This window comes from Mobula birostris, chromosome 8, assembly GCF_030028105.1.
Source record: "Mobula birostris isolate sMobBir1 chromosome 8, sMobBir1.hap1, whole genome shotgun sequence".
NCBI classification, from domain to species: domain Eukaryota; kingdom Metazoa; phylum Chordata; class Chondrichthyes; order Myliobatiformes; family Myliobatidae; genus Mobula; species Mobula birostris.
In genome coordinates, this window is record NC_092377.1 from 162492645 (window position 1) to 162513549 (window position 20905).

Below are 20905 nucleotides of genomic sequence, written 5' to 3' on the forward strand. Positions count from 1 at the left end.
GGTTACCTATTTAAGGTGGAGAGGAGTTGAGTCAACACATACAAAAGGCTATAGACTCTTCTCAAAGAATCCTTTTCTCTCTTTGTCAAGGGGCAATGGATGTAGAGTCTATTTTTAAGGCAGAGATAGTTAGATTCTTGATATCCAAGGGACTGAAACATTCCACTTGTTAGATAGTGGTGTGGAGATGAAGTTACGGTCAGATCAGCCACGGATTTAATTCATGTAGATCCATGCAGAAACAGTAGCAGGCAGTATAGTTCACCTGCCTACTCCCTGAGTGAATATAGTGCGGGGACTACACAGTAAGGTGCAAGATCATAACAAAGTAGACTATGAGGTCAAGAATCCATCTTATTGAACAGCCCTGAAGAAGGGTCTCAGCCTGAAACGTCAACTGTTTACTGCTTTCCACAGGTGCTACATGGCCTGCTGAGTTCCTCCACCATGTTGTGTGTGTTAGTTTGGATCCCCAGCATCTGCAGGTTTTCACTTGTTTGTTATCGTACAAGAGTTTGATAACAGTGGGATAGAAGCTGTTAGCATTAGAGCCTTCTTACCAGCCTGTGATGCAACCAGTCAGAACGCTCTCCGCCTTACATCTTTAGAAATTTGTAAAGAGTCTTTGATGATATTCCAAATCTTTTCAGACTCCAACTAATCGAAATGAGTAAATTGCAGTGAAGTTTATTACTGAGATGTATGAAATGTTTCAAAATAATGAGAAGAAAGATTATAACCTAGAAGGAATACTTTGCAAAGAAGTGCAAGAAGAGAGGAGTAGAGGTACAGTATATATTCAGAGATCTTTGAAAGTGTCAGGGCAGGTTGAGGAAAATGTTTTCTCAACTTGCTCCAGGCTTTACAAAAGGAGTCATGATGAACAACTAAGTTGTCGTCTCCCACTTTGGGAAAGATAAAAAGGTTTTAGGAAGGCTACAGAAGAGATTTACCAAGATGATTACAGAAATGAGGAGCTACAATTATCAGGTGAGGCTGTTCTCTTTTCGACATGGCAATCTGATGGAGGGATTTAAAATCATGAAAGCAAGGTTTGTTGACGGAAACTGCTTCAGCTGATGTGGATGTGTGGGAGGGAGGGAGGGAGGATTGCCTTGTTGCTTGTCCTGTGTTGCTCTACCAAGCATTATGGGCATGCTATGATGGTGCCAGAATGAGTAGGCCGTTCACACAAACAATACGTTTCACCATGTGATAAATAAATCTGAGTCTGAAAAAGGACAAAGAGACATAAAATATAAGTGACTGACCAAAGAACCAAAAAGTAAAGATTTTGATTGTACTGTGGGCCTGGCAGTGGAAGCAGATTTGGGCAGATTCAATTGTGGAGTTTGAAAAGGATCTGAGTGTGTATATAAATGCAAAGAATAGCATGGCTCCAGGGAGAAGGTGGGACTGGGACTACTTAGTATACCCTTACAGAAAACCAGCAGAAAGATGACAGGCTGGTTGACTTCTTTCCATGCTATAACTGTTCTGTGATATAGAGAAAACAAGTTCCATTATTTTTCTTCAGTTACTGGTGGTAATAGCACCTCCTAATTACTCTTAGGACACTCAAAGTGAACAAAACTTAGACTGAGAGCCACTCAGTTCACGGGTGAAGTCAGAAAACCACCAATGCAGGGCTCAAGTAAATCAGTGGATTCACTCTTCCTTGTATGTCATTCCATTAAGGGTTCAGAGAAGGTTCCTGAGGACGATACCAGGGCTGGACAGTTTGAGTTGTGGATAGTTTGGGATTTTTTTTCCCTGGAACAGAGGAGGTTGTTTGAGGGATGACGGTACAGAGGAGCAATGGATATGGTGGATGGACACAGTTTTCCCCTCTGGTTAAGGGAGGGCACAGTTTCAGATGGGAAAGGTTTAAAGGAGATCTGAAGGGCAACGTTTTCACGCAGAAGGCGATGGGAACATCGCCAGAGGAACTGATAGAGGTGGGGCCATTAACAGATTTTAGAACTTTGGACGGGTACATAGATAGAAACCACTCAGAAGGATGTGGGTCGAAAAAAAAACCGGGACTAGTTCTGAGCAACACGCACATGAAGGGTCTCGGTCAGAAAAATCGACTGTTTCTTCCTCTCTATAAATGCAGCCCCACCTGCTGAGTTCCTCCAGCCTTTTGTGCGTGTTGCCAGAAGATTTCCAGCCTCTGCAGAATCTCTTGTGTTTATGTTTGTGGCCAGTTCAGATAGACATCTTGGAGAACAGGCATGGGATGCGGCGAAGAGCCTGTTTCAGTGCCACACGAGTCTGATGCAAGTAGCAAATTCAACATTTAAACCACTTCAGCATGCAGATGGAAGTATTGCGCAGAGATTGAAGGGCGGTGACGAGACTGGGATGACATAACGTGCCGGCCGGGTGGGTGCGGGAAGAGGCGCGCCCTTCTCCTCATTGGCCGAGCCTTGGTGTTTTAGAGCAGCGAGAGAGGGAGCTGAGCTGCTGTTTGGGTCGGCTGCTGCTCTCCGGTCACTGAAGTGGCGATGGCTGGCTTCACCTTCCTCCTCGTTGTTCTGTGTCTCTCGCCAGGTAGGGCACGGGTTGTTCATACTGCTTTCCCGCAGCAGTGTAACCGAGTCGGTCTCTTGTTTACAACGAAGTGGGTTCTTGTTTATATTCTTTACGCGGGATGGGCTCGGAGGTAACGTTGCCGGGACTGAGCGGCTCCGCCCGACCCCGTCCCGGTTCCCCGGCTCCTTCTGCACCAGGCACCGCTTCGATTCGGGACTGCGCACTCCGACTGCGGCCTAAGGCCGACCCGGCTTTGTAAATATCGCCCTCTTTCTGCTAATTCTCTTTAAATCTTCCGCTGAAGGAACTCCGCGTCCTCTCCCCGAATTGTGCGGCGTGTTGGGTCAAATTCGGCCTCGCCAGATTTATCCCAAAACGAAGCCAATCCCTAAATCCAGAGCTGATTCCTTCCCTCCCGGTAACCGCCCTGATGCCGGTTCAGGTGGATTTGTTGGTGTATAATTATATGTCAAAGTTAAATGTTAATGGAATGACATCCAGCGAAGAGTGAATCCACTGATTTATTTCAGTCCCTGGCGCCCTGCATTGACGGCTTTCTGACTTCACATGAGAGGTGAGAGACCTTCCTGGCAGAAACCTTTTTATCAGTATTTCATCTGCCGTCTTGATGAGGGATCTCGGCCGGAAACGTCAACTCTTTATTCCTCTCCATCAGGGCTGTCTGACCTGCCGAACTCCTCCGGGATTCTGTATTTGTTACTCTGGATTAACAGCGTTTGCAGAACCTCTTGTGTCACAAAGATGAGAGGTGTACTTTCTCAAGGAGAGGGACTTTTTTTTGTATTTGCGCGCAGTTTGGTATTTTGTGGTGCATTAAAGATGCAAGTCACTGTTAACCATCTGATATTGTTGGAGGAGGGTGGTTTGAAAAGAGTAGCGGAATTCACTGTTACTTTGCAGTGTTAAAGATATTGATTGGTAGGGTATAACACCCTGACTGGAGTTTATATGCAATTTAGAAAGTCATGCATTTTATTCTAAACACAAGAGATTCTGTAGATGCTGGAAGTCCAGAGTAAGACACACAAGTATTTGCCGCAGGAACCCAGCGAGTCGGGCAGCATCTATGGAGTCGACGTTTTGGTTTGAGATGATGGGTCTGAGCTGATGCATTTTATTCTTGTGTTTTTAAAAGTGGCCGTGAAAGAAAGGTCAGAGTGTCTTTAGATCACATGGTCCTGATGCAGTCACAATCTGGAATTGATCTTACTTAAGTGGCGATACTGTGGATCCCGCGATACCAGACTGTACTGAATGAGCTGCCTCTTCCAAGCATGCATTTTGTAACATCATAGTGCTCCCACTCCCAGCATTTCTGGCTTCCTTTTCCAATGAATTTTGTAATGATCACAATTAATAAAATGTAATTATTATTCTTCCTCATTTCAAACTGCCTTGTCAATGCCGCAGGGAATTGGGACTATCTGTTGGGCACTGAGGTCAGCGTGGACTGGTTGGGTGAAAAACCGGTATCTGTACGGTGTTGCCTTGAGGAAAGAGCGAAATGCAATTCCTCCTTGGTATTGCCAAAATGTGTAACAAGAAATGGAAGTTTGTAAAACAAAATGATGTCAGCTCAGAATGGGGAGTGGGGGGAGAAGTACCTTTAATATGTATACACTATGCCCTTTGCTGCCAATAACTCATGCTGATGAATCAGAAGAGAACTAGGAACCATTTTTTTTAATTGTTAGAAGTTGCTCAATTACAACTTGGGTAGAATTTTTTGAAGTTGTTCTTGTGATTTGGGTAGAGTCTTGACTAATAATTGCATCTATTGCCAACAGATGCATCTGTAACAGACATGCACGAACCTTGTGAACAGTAGATCCAGACTTTCTGTTCTCCTTGTCATCTTGTTTTATTTCTGCTTATTTGTCCTTTGTCTCTGATGCTTATGTTCTGGAAGGGGTCTTTCTAATGGTTTGTAAGATGTAATCAGTATTTTCCTGGCCTTGGTTTTAAGATGCCTCCATCCCACAAAGGAAACAACACAAGGGACTATGTCCTCTCTTCGCCCCTGCACTCTTACCAGTACAGGAGTCAAAAAAAAAAATCAGGTTTGTTATCGCTGACATGCATCATGAAATGTGTTGTTTTGTGGCAGCAGTACAATGCAATACATAAAATATACTTTAAATTATTATAAGAAAAATATACTTTTTAAAAAATAAGTGGTGCAAAAAGGAAGTGACAATAGTGAAGGAGTGTTCATGGGTTCATCGTGCAGAAACCTGATGGCAGAGGGGGTGGGAAGGCATGAAGGAACAGTTTGTTCTATTCTTGGGTCCCACATTTCTGAGGTTGCACATGTATTATTAAAGTTCAAAGTATGTATAAATTATACAACCTTCAGATTTGTCTCCTTACAGGCAGCCACAAAACAAGAAACCCAAAAGAACCCATTTTTGTTTTAAAAACCACAACTACCCAATGCGCAGAGGGGATAAAACACAAATTGTGCAATCAATAAAAGCAAGCAAACAGCATTCAGAATGAAAGTGAGTCCACAGACACGATGCACAATTCACAGCCTTGGTTCTTCACACAGTGGAGCAAATCCTCGCAGAGCTCACAGACACAATGCACGGAGCAAGTCCTCAGCCTCAGTTCTTTGCACAGCGGAGCAAATCCTCGCAGGCGTGAAGCCCGGAGCAGGCCTCGGCCTCAGTGCTGCAGAGCGCAGAGTAAGCATCGTGGAACAGCAAGCGGTACCGGTCCGACCTGTCCTGACACGCTGCCTTTTCAATCCATCCAGCCCCGTGTTAAGATCATCCAAACGTCAGGTTGTTACTTGCTATAAGACCCTGGCTCTGTCACGTAAATACACTCCAGGTCTGGACCACGCTGCCACGTCCTGGCCTGTACCTGACCTTTCCAAATCAACCAGGCATTTCAATTAATCACACCTCCCTCTCAATTTAGGTAGACAGGCTCCAACAATTCTCCATCTCGACCCCACCCTAAGCTATACAGAGAATATAGAACATTACAGCAGAATATAGATCCTTCAGCCCACAAAAAATGCAGGCTTCAGTCACGTGAAGGCGCGGAACTGCATATGCTGGGAATTGGTACAACACACAAACACTGGAGGAACTCGAGCAGCATTTATGAAGCTTTGGGTTGGGTTGCAGTGTTTTGTGCCTTGTTCCAGATGCGTCTGATACAGCCATTGCTCCTTTCAGCTTGGCTGCACTTCACTGGGCTACTTGCTTGGGTGACATTGGTTCCAGCTCTGAGCAGCTGACCAGTTGAATAATGTGAAGAAACTGCAACACCATAAAAAAAAAAGCACAGTTAGGTGCCCATGATCACAACACTCACCACAATGGAAAAGCTGAAAGTGTGCAGCGTTTCACTGAAGTAGTGCGCTTTAAAGAGTAACACACACAAAATGCTGCAGAAACTCAGCAGGCCAGGCAGCATCCATGGAAAAGAGTATAGGACATTTCAGGCCGAGACCCTTCATCAGGTCGAAGGGAAGATTTAAACTTTTTCAGGCTTGGCATCCCTGGAAGAGACTTCGCAGTGTAGTAGTCCAATCACAAATAACAGAAAATCTACAGATGCTGGAATCCAATTCGAGCTAAAATGTCAACTGTTTACTCTTTTCCATAGATGCTGTCTGGCCTGCTGAGTTCACAGAAACATAAAAAGCCTACAGCACAATACAGGCCCTGTGCCAAACATGTCCTTACCTTAGAACTTACCTAGGGTTACCCAAAGCCCTCTATTTCTCTAAGCTCCAAGAGTCTCTTAAACGACCCTATCATATCCGCTTCCACCACCATTACCGGCAGCCCATTCCACGCACTCACCACTCTCTGCTTAAAAAAAACTTACCCCTGACATCTCCTCTGTACCTACTTCCAAGCACCTTAAAACTGTGCCCTTTCGTATTACCCATTTCAGCCCTGGGAAAACGCCTCTGACTATCCACGCGATCAATGCCTGTCATTATCTTGTACACCTGTATCAGGTCACCTCTCAACCTCATTCACTCCAAGGAGAAAAGGCCAAGTTTACTCAACCTATTCTCATAAGACATGCTCCCCAATCCAGGCAACATCCTTGTAAATCTCCTCTGCACCCTTTCTATGGCTTCCACATCCTTCCTGTAGTGAGGTGACCAGAGCTGAGCACAATACGCCAAGTGGTGTCTGACCAGGGTCCTATGTAGCTGCAACATTACCTCTCAGCTTTTAAAACTCAATTCCACGATTGATGAAGGCCAATGCACCATATGCCTTCTTAACCACAGAGTCAACCTGTGCAGCAGCATTGAGTGTCCTATGGACTCGGACCCCAAGATCCCTCTGATCCTCCACACTGCCAAGAGTCTTACCATTAATATTATATTCTACCATCATATTTGACCTACCAAAATGAACCACCTCGCACTTATCTGGATTGAACTCCATCTGCCACTTCTCAGCCCAATTTTGCATCCGATCAGTGTCTTGCTGTAACTTCTGACAGCCCTCCACACTATCCACAACACCCCCAACCTTTGTATCATCAGCAAATTTACTAACCCATCCCTCCACCTCCTCATCCAGTTCCACCAGTATTTTGTGTGTGTTGCTTGGAGTTCCAGCATCTGCAGATTTTCCCTTGCTTGATTTAAAGAGTAGCTTTATTTGTCACATGTAATCGAGACATGTAGTGAAATGCGTCATTTACGTCAAGTCAGCCTGCAAATGTCGCTGTGCTTACAGCGGCAGTGTAGCATGCACAGAACTGACTATCCCTATCCATGTGTGTCTTTGGAATGGGGAAGGAAAAGCACATGGTTGCAGGGCGATCAGAAAGTCTTTCCAGACCACAGCTGGGTTATTGGTGCTGTAATCGTGGTGTACTAACTGCTACACTACCGTGCTGTCTCTGATAATACCAAAGCTACACGTACTGTCTTCAGTGAGTAATATGTTCTAGGTGATGGGTATAAATGTGGAAATAAGGACAGAGGGGTGTGAGGTACGATAAATAGCAAAGAAAAGGACCGCTAATTTTAAGGATATTCCAAAGGTAGGATATAAAGTATATGTCTACAGCTCACAGAATCAGAATCAGGTTTATTTCACTGACATATATTGTGAAATTTTGTGACAGAAGTACAATGCGAACATAAATTCATTTAAATTACAATAAAAAAATATAGCAACATAGTGAGGTATTGTTTTTAGCTCCTGGACTGTTCAGAAATGTGATGATGGAGAGAAAGAAACTGTTCCTGAAATGCTGAGTGTGGGTCTTCAGGCTCCTGCGTGCCCTCCTGGATGGTAGTAATGAGAAGGGGGCACGCCCTGTACCTTTAGGGCCCTCAGTGATGGATGGCCCCTCCTTGAGGCTCTGCCTTTTGATGATGCCTTTGATGCTGATAAAGAGAAGTGAGAGAGGAGGTCCTCATGCCCAAGGCATAATGCAACCAATATGCATGGGGGTTGCTTCCAGTCGTGGGGAATTGCAGCGGCGAGATTGTCCAGTGTTGGGTTTCTACAGAAGAAGGATGTGTGAGGGAAGATTTGATGAAGGTGTGTAAAATCTTGGGAGGGAACAGCAGTCGTCAATTTTCCCTCGGATGGTACAGTAATTAGATTAGTTTTACGTTAATTGTTAGAAGGGAGTAGGTGAGAGAAAATTATCAGTGAGTGAAGAACTGGAACTTGTTCTTTGAAGTGATCCTGCGAATGGAAGGGTTAACTTATGAGGAGCATTTGAAGGCTCTGGGCCTGTACTCTCTGGAGTTTAGAAGACTGAGGAGGATCTCAGTGAAACCTGCTGAATATTGAAAGGCCGAGATAGAATGAATGTGGAGAGGATGTTTCCGGTATCAGGAGAGTCTAGGACTAGAGGGTGTAACCTCAGAAAAGAACATTCCTTTAGAGAAGAGATGAGAAGGAATTTCTTTAGCCAGAGGGTGGTGATTCTGTACAGGAAACCTCACACCATTTTCTGACTTCATTAAATTTCTGTATGGTCCATGAACAATAACGCTGTGTTTATTTTAAAATTTCTTATTGTAACTTATGATATCTTTCTTGGCGTTGCAGTATACTGCTGCCACAGAACAACAGATTTCATTTCAAACGTCAGTGATAGTAAACCTGATTCTGACTAAAGATGATCCTTGCATTAATAGCCAAGATTTTGGAATTAGGATTAACCTGTTATGGATTTTTTTCCAGCATGGTTATGATGGGCTGAAAGGTATTATTCAGTGCCACAAATAATCTCTACACGCTGTAGAGAAATCACATCCTTCCAGACAGAACTGTATGCAGTGCTAGCACAGTGGCCTGGCTGACGTATTATTTGGTCTAGCGTGACGCACCCTGTTCATGTATTCATTGTTTTAGCCAGTAAAGTATATTATCTGCTGCCTTATCTATCTCTTCTCTTTGCCAAATCAAATAGAGATGCAACCATAAAAGCAGAATTCTTCCTGCTGGGAAAAACTGAGCAGGTTGGCACAACCGTGGAAAGGTTGGACCCGTGAGCCATTGCCACCCAATTATACCCATGTGACCAATTAACCTGCTAACCCATACGTCTTTGGAATGTGGGAGGAAACCCTCGCGTTCACAGGGAGAACACATCATCTCCTTACAGAGAGCGGCAGAATTGAACCTGGATTACTGGTGCTGTAATAGAGTTGCACTCACCGCAATGCTACCGTGCTTTCCCTGTGTCCTAGCATTATGGGTTTGCAGATCTATTATCAAAAATTCAAAGTACTGCACTGCTCCAAAGAGCACTATAAGAGGTCATTCTTGCCCTCGGCCATTAGGCTCTATAATGAGTCAACCTATAGCTGGGGAAGTGATGACTCCTGCCTATTAGACTTTTTTTTTAGTTTTCCTTCTGTGCACTTGTAATGCTACTGTGACACTGTAATTTCTATTGAGATCAATAAAGTATCTATCTATCACCATATACAATGCTGAGATTTGTTTTGTGAGCATACACAAAAGAACCGAGAAACACAGTAAAATCAATTAAAGACTGCACCCAACAAGACAAACAACAACCAATGTGCAAGAGACAACAAACTGTGCAAATAGAAAAAGATAATAAATAAATAAGCAATAAATATTGAGAACAAGAGATGTAGAGTCCTTGAAAGTGAGGTTGTGGGAACAGTTCAATGTTGGGGTGAGTGAAGTTATCCCCTCTGTTCAGGAGGGGTAGTAACAGTTTGTGAACCTGCTGCTGTGAGTCCTGAGGCTCCCAGACCTTCCTCCTGATGGGAGCAGGGAGCAGAGAGAAGAGAGCATGGCCTGGGTGGTGGGGTTCCTTGACGATAGATGTTGTACTCCATGTAGATGTGCTCAATGGTGGGGAGGGCTTTACCCGTGATGGACTGGGCTGTATCCATGACTTTTAGTAGGACTTTCCGGGGGGGGGAGGGGGGTGCGGTCAGCGATGGCGCTACAGAGTCTCTGTTGGTGATGTTGATTCCCACCCGCGGTTCACTATTGTTATTGATTGTCTGAGAGAGGGAGCTGATGCATCAGCTGGGGTTTGGTAGATGTCCATCAGCAGATTTCCCATCTGCACTTAACCTGTCTGTGAATGTTTCTTAATCTGTTGAGTGCACCTGAGATATTGTGGTTTTGTTCTATGAGTCTGTGGTGGCCAGTGCGATCATGTTTGCTGTTGTGTGCTGGGGCAGCAGGCTGAGGGTAGCAGACACCAACAGAATCAACAAACTCATTCGTAAGGCCAGTGATGTTGTGGGGATGGAACTGGACTCTCTGACGGTGGTGTCTGAAAAGAGGATGCTGTCCAAGTTGCATGCCATCTTGGACAATGTCTCCCATCCACTACATAATGTACTGGGTGGGCACAGGAGTACATTCAGCCAGAGACTCATTCCACCGAGATGCAACACAGAGCGTCATAGGAAGTCATTCCTGCCTATGGCCATCAAACTTTACAACTCCTCCCTTGGAGGGTCAGAGACCCTGAGCCAACAGGCTGGTCCTGGACTTATTTCCTGGCATAATTTTTTCACAGGTGTTGTGAAACGGACTGTGAAATGCATTGTTTATGTCAGTGACTAAGACAGTCCGGGGATGTACTGGAGCAGGAGCACCTCTGGGAAACTCATGCAGTCAACGGGGAGAACGTACCAACTCCTTACAAACCAAACTCCTAACCGCTACATTGCCGTGCTGTCTGTGCTACGCACAGCATGAACGGTGGGTAGATTGGTGAGAAGGAATCTCTCTCTTGTCAGTCTCTCTGGTGGCACAGTTCACCAGGAAGATCAGTGATGGTGCTACAGAGTCACCTTTGGTGATGGGTGCTAATCGCACCCAGTGCATGGTTTCCTATGGTTAATCATTGTGGGTGGGTGCTGATTCATTGGCTGGAGTTGATAGATGTTGATCAGCAAATTTCCCCATATGTATTTAACCTGAGATCCCAAGGACCACACCTTCTTAACTAGACATGAGAAGCTGGAAATCCTGAGCAACACACACAAAGTGCCTGTGCGATTCAGTAGGTCAGGCTGCACCTATGGAGAGTGTTAAGTACCCCGTAACTGGGTTGCCAAACCAGCAGAAATGGACCACTCGTTGGAGTCTGGATTACTAGGAACTAATAAAGTTTTTATTAAAGAAATAAGTAACACAGTACTCTAATCGTAAGGATATAAATGCAACAGGTTAGCAATGGTAATACACACATGTACACAGAACTAGGCTAATAGGAATCAAACCAAGCTGTATCGCAGTCTAGGGGTAAAATGGTCAGTCTTAAGTGACGCAGAGTTCAGTTCAGCTTAGTACAGTTCGCAGTAGTCACTGTTGTGCCGTTGGGTGGAGGATGCAGTTTGTTTCAGGCAGACCTTTGATGTCTTCTATCCCGCTGTGGTCACCAACTGTGACTCCTCCGTTCCGGATACAACAGTTCTTCCGCGGTGAACCCGGCACCCAGGCAAGGGTGGACACACACACACACACACACACCAGGTTCCCACCAATCGTACCTTTACACCCTGTGAGTCTATGGTCGGTTCCCGCGAACCGGACCTCCAAACTCTCACCAACTTGTGGGGGCACACCGCTCTTCACAGGGTCTCGTTATCTCGTGATCTCGTGGTGTGTGTCGTGTGCCTAGCGAACCTGCTCTTTTTATCCCCCTGCTGGGGTATCGCCTGTCCATCAAACTTCAAACAGTTCAGTTTTAAAGCAACTGGTCTGTCAATATTCTGAATTGTGTTTCTTTTCCATTAATCTCTCTTTCCTCTCTCATTAGCATTTTGAACATTTCTCCATTGTCTCTCTTATCTCTCTCATTAGCATCAATTGCCCGTTAACTTGGTTTGGCATCACAAGAGGAATAACCACTCAACCTTCAACAGGACTGGAAAGGAAGGGGGCAAGATCCAGAATGTGGGGGGAGGAGAATCAGTACAAGCTGGCAGGTAGTGGGTGAGGGGAGAGGTGGGTGAGTGAGGGAGATGGAATGAAGTGAAAGGCTGGGATGTGATGGGTAGAAGAGGTCAAGGGCTGAAGAAGGAGGAATCTGAGAGGGGAGGACATCTAATGGAGGTTCTCAGCCCAAACTCTCGGCTTTTTATACCATTCCATAGATGCTGCCTGACTTGCTTAGTTCCTCCAGCTCTCTGTGTGTGTTATACTCTTATGTACACTGCCAGTCTTGATGAGACTGGTCTACCAATTATACAGGGTATACTCTGGGTCACGACTTGGAACAGTTGCCTGACCAGTGCTCCTGCTGTGTTTTAATGTAGAAGACCACAAGCTGAGTGACTTGCTAGCCATTTCAGAGTGCATTTAAAAGCCGTTGCTGAGAGTATGAACTTGTTATGTAGACCAGACCAGACAAGTGGTTTTGAGCTCACTGCACTTTACCCAATCAAGGCCACCTAAACCAGAGAAAGGGGGTTTTCAGCCCAGTTTGGCCTCAAAGAGGTCATTGGGTTATCAGTCGTAGACTTGACGGGCCAAATGTCCTCTTTCTCCTGTGCCATAATGCTTCTCTGTCTCTCCCAAGCCTTTAAGTCTGCAGAGTGACCCTCTGATTAAATTGTGAAGGCCAATTTATATTTGTGCTTCAAATTGACGCCGTAGGTACGGCATAGCCGCGTACCCTACGCCATAGCCTGATGTGCACCTCCTCAAAAATGTAACTACACGTCGCGGTGACGCAGACTGCAACAACTGTGATTGGTCCGCTTGGTAGCATCGCATTTCCTCCTACGCTGCAATAGCTTCCCATCGGGCGACTGAAGGGCAGGGAAAGAACTCTGGCTGCAATGCTTTCCATAAAGCTTTACAGACCTCCGAAATTATGGAGGACCCTGTGCTTGATGCCAGTTTGTAGCTGCTACAGCCTGTTGACTTCCACCTGAAGCTAAAACTCGAATGGTGATTGCCAGTCTCTGAGTATACTGTGCATACACTGATGTGAAATAAATGGTTGGAGACGATAAACCAAATCGTCAGATCTACCTGCCGACGTCCGAAAATATTTGAAATGCATTTTCTCGTCCATGTCTCTCAGTGGCCAGACAAGCACAGAAAATTCACTCTTGTTCTGTTTCAGTCGCCATTGTTTGAAGTTTGAGTTTCTTCGTGTTGAGTTTTAACACGAAGAAACTCAACACAGTGGTATAGAAACCCCACCACCAACTAGTGTTTTGGTGGTGAATTGCAGAGCGACACAGACACACCAACGCACAAGTATAAATGCTCACAACGGCGTAACCCACTTGCGTAGGCTACGGCGTAAGCTAGTACACGCAAGTATAAATCAGCCTTTAGAGTCCAGTCAGTCATTTTAAACAGAGTAGATGAATGGTGGCAAACTCTGCCTTAGAATCAGCAGCCAGGGCTTAAAACTTGCCCCAAAGGCTGTGGTCAGGTGCTTCCAGGGTGCTGCATCGGCAAGTTTGCGGCGCTGGAGGTTCATGGCAGGGAGAGCTTCTCCCTTCTACCGTCTGTGTGAGATGATGGGGCTTTCAAGAGACTTTGAGACTTTTTTTTATCGTGCCCATGGTCTGTTCTTCATCAAATTACGGTACTGCTTCGCACTGTTGTAACTATATGTTAATATTATGTGGTTTTGTCAGTTTTTTTAGTCTTGGTTTGTCTTGTGTTTCTGTGGTATACTGGAGGAACATTGTATCATTTCTTAATTCATGCATTACTAAATGACAATAAAAGAGGTCTGCGTGTCCTCATAATCTAAAAAAAGTCTAACAGGGCATTAGTGTGTATGAGCTGAGGGCTAGCGCAAGGGTGAATGCTTCCAGGTGCAATAGGGAAACATTAGGGCTTCCTGGAGCTCTTCCTCACTCCCCTCCCCGCCATGCTCCTGCAGGTAGTAATGAGAAGAGGGTATGCCCTGGCTGGTGAAGGTCCTTAATGACGGATGCCCTTGATGGTGGGGATGGTTGTGACCGTGATGGAGCTACAGCCCTCTACAGCTTTTTCTCCATCGTGTATATTGGAGCCTCCAGACCAGACGATGACACAACCAGTCAGAATGCTCTCCACAGTACAGCCATGGAAATTTGCTAGAGTCTTTGGTGACATACCAAATCTCCTCAAGATGCTAATGACGTGGAGAACGTACAAGCTCCTTACAGGCAGTGGTGGGAGTTGAACCCGGGTCACCTGTACTGTAAAGCGTTGTGCTAACCACTATGCTACCATGCCACCCTACAATGGCTGGTTCCCCACTTCCATGCAAGTAACATTTTTGATGGAGGTGGGGCTGTTTTCTGTGGCTCCAATGCTGTATTTAGGTTTGGTGATGATGGCACCAGTGTTGTTGGCCAAATCAAAGGGGGTGACAAATAGGCATATAGTAGGGAGATTGAAAATCAGCAAAACCTAAAGTCTGATTATCGACTATGGAAGAGTTGTATATGGTGACATATGCGTACTTTGATAATGAATTTATTTTTCACTTTGGAAAAAAGTGGGCCAGCTGCCCAGACTGATGCCTTCTTGGCCAGGATTAAGGTCGTGCATGGAATGGCTGTCTGAGGCACTGAAGATAACGAAGAGAAAGAAACTGCATCTGAAACTGGAGACAGATTCCAAATGAGGAAAAAAATTGATAACAATGAAAACTCCGGGTCTTGTTCTCTCCATGCCCTTTTCATTTCCTGCTGCAATATTTATTCAAAGAGGGTGACCTAACTGTGGAATTATTAAAGTTTAGGCTCACAAGTACATTGAAAAATGCATTTAAAAAGCCTCGTTTGCATGAATGTCCTACACAGTCTGAGGAAGTGATTTCTCCCCATGACCACATGGTTTTCCTCCGAATGCTTCAGTTTCACCCATATTCCAAAGGCATATGGGTTAGGGTAAGAAAGTTGGCCCTCTCCACACTGTCCACACTAACTAGGATCTTTGCTGTTGTGAAATCAATTCTATATTAAGTCCCGATGTATGTTGTAGACTAATATAGCAACAAGCGCTTGTTGACACACTCCTTGCCTGAGATACAAGTCCAAAGTTTCCTCGAGAAACCTTACACTTACTGCAGTGAACGCGCCTCATCGAATGCAATGCCAGAATTGTTGACTAGCTGCTGTACAGTGTGCTAGCCCTGAAGGTAACTGCATTTGCATGTTAACTTTCACTTCCCCTTTCCGACTCCTATTTAATGTGAGAAAATGTGACAGTTGAAGTCCCAAAAGCAGCAGTGGGAGAATTAAAAGTTGAACTGTTCTCCCTGGAGTGAAGAAGAGGGGGAGGGGAGTGGGATAGAAAGGGTAGATAGTTGTAATCATCTCCCCAATGTAGAGGAGTTTAAAACTATAGGGTGGATGTGTATGAAGAACGTTTGGTGATTCTGGGACAGTACTAGCTGACATTTAGAACAGTGAGGGAGGATCTCAATGAAACCTAGTGAATATCGATTGTCCTAGAAAGAGTGGGCACATGGCCAAGTGGTTAAGGCATTGGACTAGCTACCTGAAGGTCGTGAGTTCGAGCCCCAGCCGAGGGGACGTGTTGTGTCCTTGAACAAGGCACTTAATTACACATTGCTCTGCGACGACACTGGTGCCAAGCTGTATGGGACAACATTAGTGTCGTGGAGAGGGGAGACTGCTGGTCTTCCATACAACCTTGCCCAGGCCTGCGCCCTGGAGAATGAAGACTTTCCAGGCGCAGATCCATGGTCTCGCAAGACTAACGGATGCCTTTATTAGAAAGAGTGGATGTGGAGAGGATGTTTTCTACAATGGGGTAGATTGGGACACCACCTCAGAATAGAAGGACGTCCCTTTAGAACAGATGACAAAGGTGGTGAACCTGTGGAATTCATTGGCACAGTTGGCTGTGGAGGTCAAACCATTTAAAGCGGAGTTTGATGGGATCTTCAGTAAGGGCACTAAAGGTTACAGGGAGAAGGCAGGAGACGGGTTTGAGCAGGGTAATAAATCAGCCATGATGAAATGGTGGAGCAAAGTTGATGGGTCGAATGGCATAATTATGCTCCCATGCCTTATGGTGGTCTTATTAAAGGCGAGAGGGGAAAGATTTACGGGAGAAAGGAGGCTTACAGAGGGTGGTTCTCATAGGACAAGTTCTCAGTGGAGGAGGTTTTCCTCTCTGGATCTACTGTGATCCTTGTTTCTCTCCCAGTCCTGGCTTCTTTCTCTATCCTGCTGTCGATCGCTTTCACAGCCTTGCTCACTGTCTTTCTCTCTACCTCTCCTCTCCTTTTTAACCTCCTGTCTTTCTTTTTCTATTTCTTGTGAATATCTCTGAATTTGCTAATTTCTTGAAATTAGGTCTCATGTATCTGCTCCCATTTCCATAGCATTTCCTCCTTTTTCCTTTTACTTTCTAGGAAGTGCACCTTGATCTTGGGAAGGTGCATTTAGTTCACTGGAGTATTCTCTTAATAATCCTTCTATTGCTCCCCTTTACGATCTGATCACTTCTTTTGGTTTTCACATTGGCAACATCATCTGATGAATCCTGTTTTGTATCTCCATTGTGCTCTGCAACAGTGCCCATCCAGTGACCCCTGCTGGAGACCACATATGCTGCGGATGTTCAGTAAAGAGGTGTGGTAACATTACTAGGCTAATTTCCTTCTTTGTGCTTATCCTGCCTTTACTGACCTGTGAAATAACCTCATGAATCATTAAGCTAATTAAAGTATCTGATTTTCAGATTCTAGCTTGAACAATTTTAGCTTGGATCCATTGTTGACTATAAAGGAAATATTTTGTTTTCGAAGTGAATCCAGCCAGCTGTGATCCAGGTTTTGGACTGGCGCAGATCCCAAGTACACCAGCCAATGGAAATACCTCATCTAATCTATCCAAACAATTTCCGTTTAATATCCTGAAAACTTCAGTCAGGCCTGATCATTTTCAAAATTCCAAGAAGTCAAATCCTAATATACCAAGTCTCCACTTGCAGTTTAACTCACAGAATTGGAATTAGTTCATTATTGTGTTTATACCACTATAAGAGTTAATCTTGTACACTGTTCATAGAGATCTGATCATTACACAGTACAGTGAAGTAGAACAATAACAAAATACAGAATAATGTGTAACAGCTACAGAGAAAGCAGATCCTTTAATGTCTTGTTTAAATATTAGTAAGGTTGATGGGGACATGCCAAATTTCTTCTGCTTCCTGAGATACAGGGTTTGGTGAGTTTTCTTGGCTTCTGACAAATCTACTCAAGGCCAATGTATTCTTCCTAAGGTCTATACAGATCTATAATTATACTGACACTCTCTCAAAAAAGGCATTGGGAAAGATGACAGGGAGGGTTGGAGGGTTGGAGGGTCAACGGAAGAATAATTCTCTGATGCTTTGGGTGAAGCAATGACTCTTGCTTTCTTCTTTCGCAGCTTTGTCTAGTTCTGAGGTGAAGAATGCACTATGTGCTCAAGGCCCAGGGTATTACTGTCAGGACCTGAAAAGCGCTGTACAATGTGGAGCAGTCCAGCATTGTTTTCAGACCAACTGGAGAGAGCTGAATGAGGTGAGCGTTCACATTCATAGTGGAGGAAGGCTGTTTGTGGTATCAGTAGCTAATATATGTAACTGGTGCCTTGTCGTGTACTCTATACTTTCAAATCTGCATTACTGCTCCTTTGGTTATTAAGAGTAGTAATTGATTTGGGTAAATTACTTTCATGGGAGTTGATCTCTTCAAATCTACCCTTAATAAGCTTGAACTCATCATGAACTCTGAAGCAACTCAGCCTGAAATGTCAGCTGTGCATTTCTCTCCATCCAGAGCTTTGTATGTTGCTGTAGATTCCAGCTTCTTCAATCTTTTGTTTTCCTCATCCAGAATTTTGCTGCCTTGCATTTGCAAGGCCATCAGCATCTTCCCTATGACAAAAGTCTGGTGGCTCTCCAAACTTTCTTCAGTCTTCAACAGAACCAGATAGGATTTTCTTTTATTCATATTGTGCCTATTTCCACCTACAAAATACTTTGCATCACTGAACTATGATACATAATTTCTGTTGGCAGCAATCTTTGTGTCCCAGGGAATCTTCTCATCTCCCTCTTGTAAATGTAAGACTCCTTACATCTAGTGGCATGATCTTGGGGGTGGCTCCCCCTCCCCGACCAAACTTTAACACTCTTGTTTGGGTGGATGCTGTGTGTTGTGTCCCCTGTGTAACATCAGTACCCCGAAATAACATTCAGTCCACAATGTGCGGTTAAACGATTAAGATTTTATATTTAAGTATGGGGTTAGTCGAGAAACAAAAGAAAAGAAAAACAAATAAAAGGCACCAGTAATCTCATAAACATGTCCAGCGCACAAACGTTGGAGCTCACGGATTCTCTTTCGCTGATCATCCTTCGCTAGTCGGCCCCTGGGCTCCCGCCCCGAGCCCAGGCCTAGTGGGTCCGGCAACAGTCTCCTCAAGCCACGTCTTCTCTCTTCATCCTCCTCGCGCCTTCTCCCCCTAGCCCGCGCAAACTAACAGCTTTCACACAGACAGAAAGAATAACATCTATCCCAATTGGTTAGCAAATGAATACAAGTCCCATTATCACTAATTATAACCCAAATATGTTGCTATAGAGAATCACTGTCTCAGCAGTTAACAGTACAGAGAAGCCATTTCATTCACCTTAGCAGTAACATAAAAGAAGAAACCCTGACATAAAATCCAATGGATGCAAATTTTGTTAGACTGGGGAAGTTGATTGCTTACATCCTGTGGGAAAGAACTCCATTTTACCAATTAAATATTTTCCTTACAGTTGCTATTTTTAATGTTTCCCAGTTTAATTTCTGCATTTCCCCACCTTGTTTCGTATCTTCCTCCACTATCTCCATTCTAATCATAAACACTGAATTTAAGACTACTAAGTTTTATAATGTGCCCCTAATTTTATTGTGTGTGGAGATTGGAAGGGAATTGCATTACTTTAACACTCGCCTGTTGTTGACAGAGTTAAACATAATGTGCATTGGTACCAGAACAGAGAACTATATTCTCTGGAATTAATTCATTCCATTGCCTAAACACAAAGTGAATTTTGATAGGAGGCTACAGAAGTTCATCTCGAAGAACCATTGCCTCACAGCTGCAGTGACCTGGGTTTGATCTAATCTCTGGTGCTGTCTGTGGGTTTGCACTTTTCCCTGTGACTCCATGGGTCTGCTCCCACGCTTCAAAGATCTGTGTGTTGGTGGGTTAAATAGCCACTGTAAAAATTGACCCAAGTTGTGCAGGTGAATCTGGGGGAGGGTTGAAGAGCATTAAGGGTGAATAGTAAATTGAGTTAATGTTAATCAACAGGGAAGATTTCCCGGTGGCCAACGTTTTAATTCCACTCCCCATTCCAACATGTCAGTTCATTTTGGACAGCTGTTGCTCATCTTACACTATCTCCCAGGTTCGATGGTTCCACTGACCTTCCCACCCCAGCTCCCAAACTCTTCCTGAATTGTCACATGTATCCATGTTCTTTTGCCCTTGACTTCCTGCTTGGACCATGGCATGGCTCAACTGTGCTTCAGATGGCCTCTGGTTTTGTTGAAGTTGGCGTGCTGTTGGCAGCGACACCAGCAGATGACTTCTGCCTCCAAGGGCTGGGAAAATCCAGTCATTATCCAGAGCCCTCTGGGGGAGGGGGAGGGGGGTATGTGAATCACCCTGCAGTGGGTGTGCTGTTTGCCATCAATTTCTCCCGCAAAACTCACTGTCCTTCCACGTTTCACCCATTGGTTGTTTTCTCAAAAATACTCTGTGGAATTAACATTTTCTGACCTTTGGACTTTCAAAACAAAACTGCGGATGCCGAAGCCTGAGATAAGAGTAGGAAATTATATTGAAACACTCAGCAGGCCAAGCAGTACCTGCAGAGAGAAAAGCAGCTAATGTTTAAGGTCTGAGATCCTTTGTCAGAAAAGAGAAAATGTGCAGGTTTTGAGTAGGGGAGAAGGTGGAGGGGAAATGGGTAGAACAAAGTGAATATCTCTGGTAGAGAGAAGTGGTACAGTAGAGTAGTAGCATAAAGCTTTCCAGTACCAGCAATCGCGGTTCAATTCCCACTGCTGTCTGTAAAGAGTTTATGCATTCTCTCTGTGAACACGTGGGTTTCCCCCAGGTGCTTCAGAGTGTCCTCCCATGTTCCAAAGACACACACAATTGCGTTAGTAAGTTGGCATGCTTTGTTGATGCTGAAAGCATGGCGACACTTGTGGACAGCCCAGCGCGATCCTGGTCGTTCACGCATTTCACTATGTGAGAAATAAAACTAATCTCTAATCTTAATCTCTGAGACTAAATGAGTTAATGTGTGAGTATCTCTGTGTATTTTCTAGCAAGGTAGTGAGACACGCCCAGCAGGTCAGACTAATAAAGAGAATCTGATACAGACCAAAAGACTGAGTTACCTAAAGCTGGAGAATTGGGTGTTGATTTTGGAAGGCTCAATAGTGCTGGAACGATAGTCAGTAAATCTGTCCAAACTCACCCTCTCCTATGAGGGGAAGCCTTTTTAAGCATGGTACCCAGTGCTCACCCTAGAGAGGTGAGAGTGGAACATAGGACCAAGTGGAAATAATTTAAGATCTTATTTTGTCTCCCGTGTAAAGCTGCATTCCAAGCAGTGCAAGGCACTAAGATTCATGCTCGTGTTGTTTTCTCTTTCAGACGGCTGACCTTTGTGAAATGTGTAAGAAGTTTCTCGGGGAGATTGCCACGATGCTGAAGGAAAAGTCTGTGCAGGTACTGCACCCTTGACTGTCACACTTCCAACTCATTGTGCCCAGGATCTGGAGACAGCCAGGATTTTGGGTGAACATGGATAGCTGTCATTTAAAATGTTCAGCTGACTCT

General features: G+C 44.6%; 1 protein-coding gene across 1 annotated transcript in view; it reads left to right on the forward strand.

Moving 5' to 3' along the window:
• The first annotated feature begins 2407 nt into the window (after positions 1-2407).
• The window catches only part of LOC140201895 (prosaposin-like), a 56130-nt gene continuing 37632 nt past the window's right edge, over positions 2408-20905 (forward strand). The window contains exons 1-3 of the mRNA XM_072266670.1: positions 2408-2556; positions 17438-17571; positions 20720-20794. Coding sequence (XP_072122771.1) covers positions 2511-2556; positions 17438-17571; positions 20720-20794 — 255 coding nt within the window. The 5' untranslated portion in view covers positions 2408-2510. The remainder of the gene's footprint in view (positions 2557-17437; positions 17572-20719; positions 20795-20905) is intronic.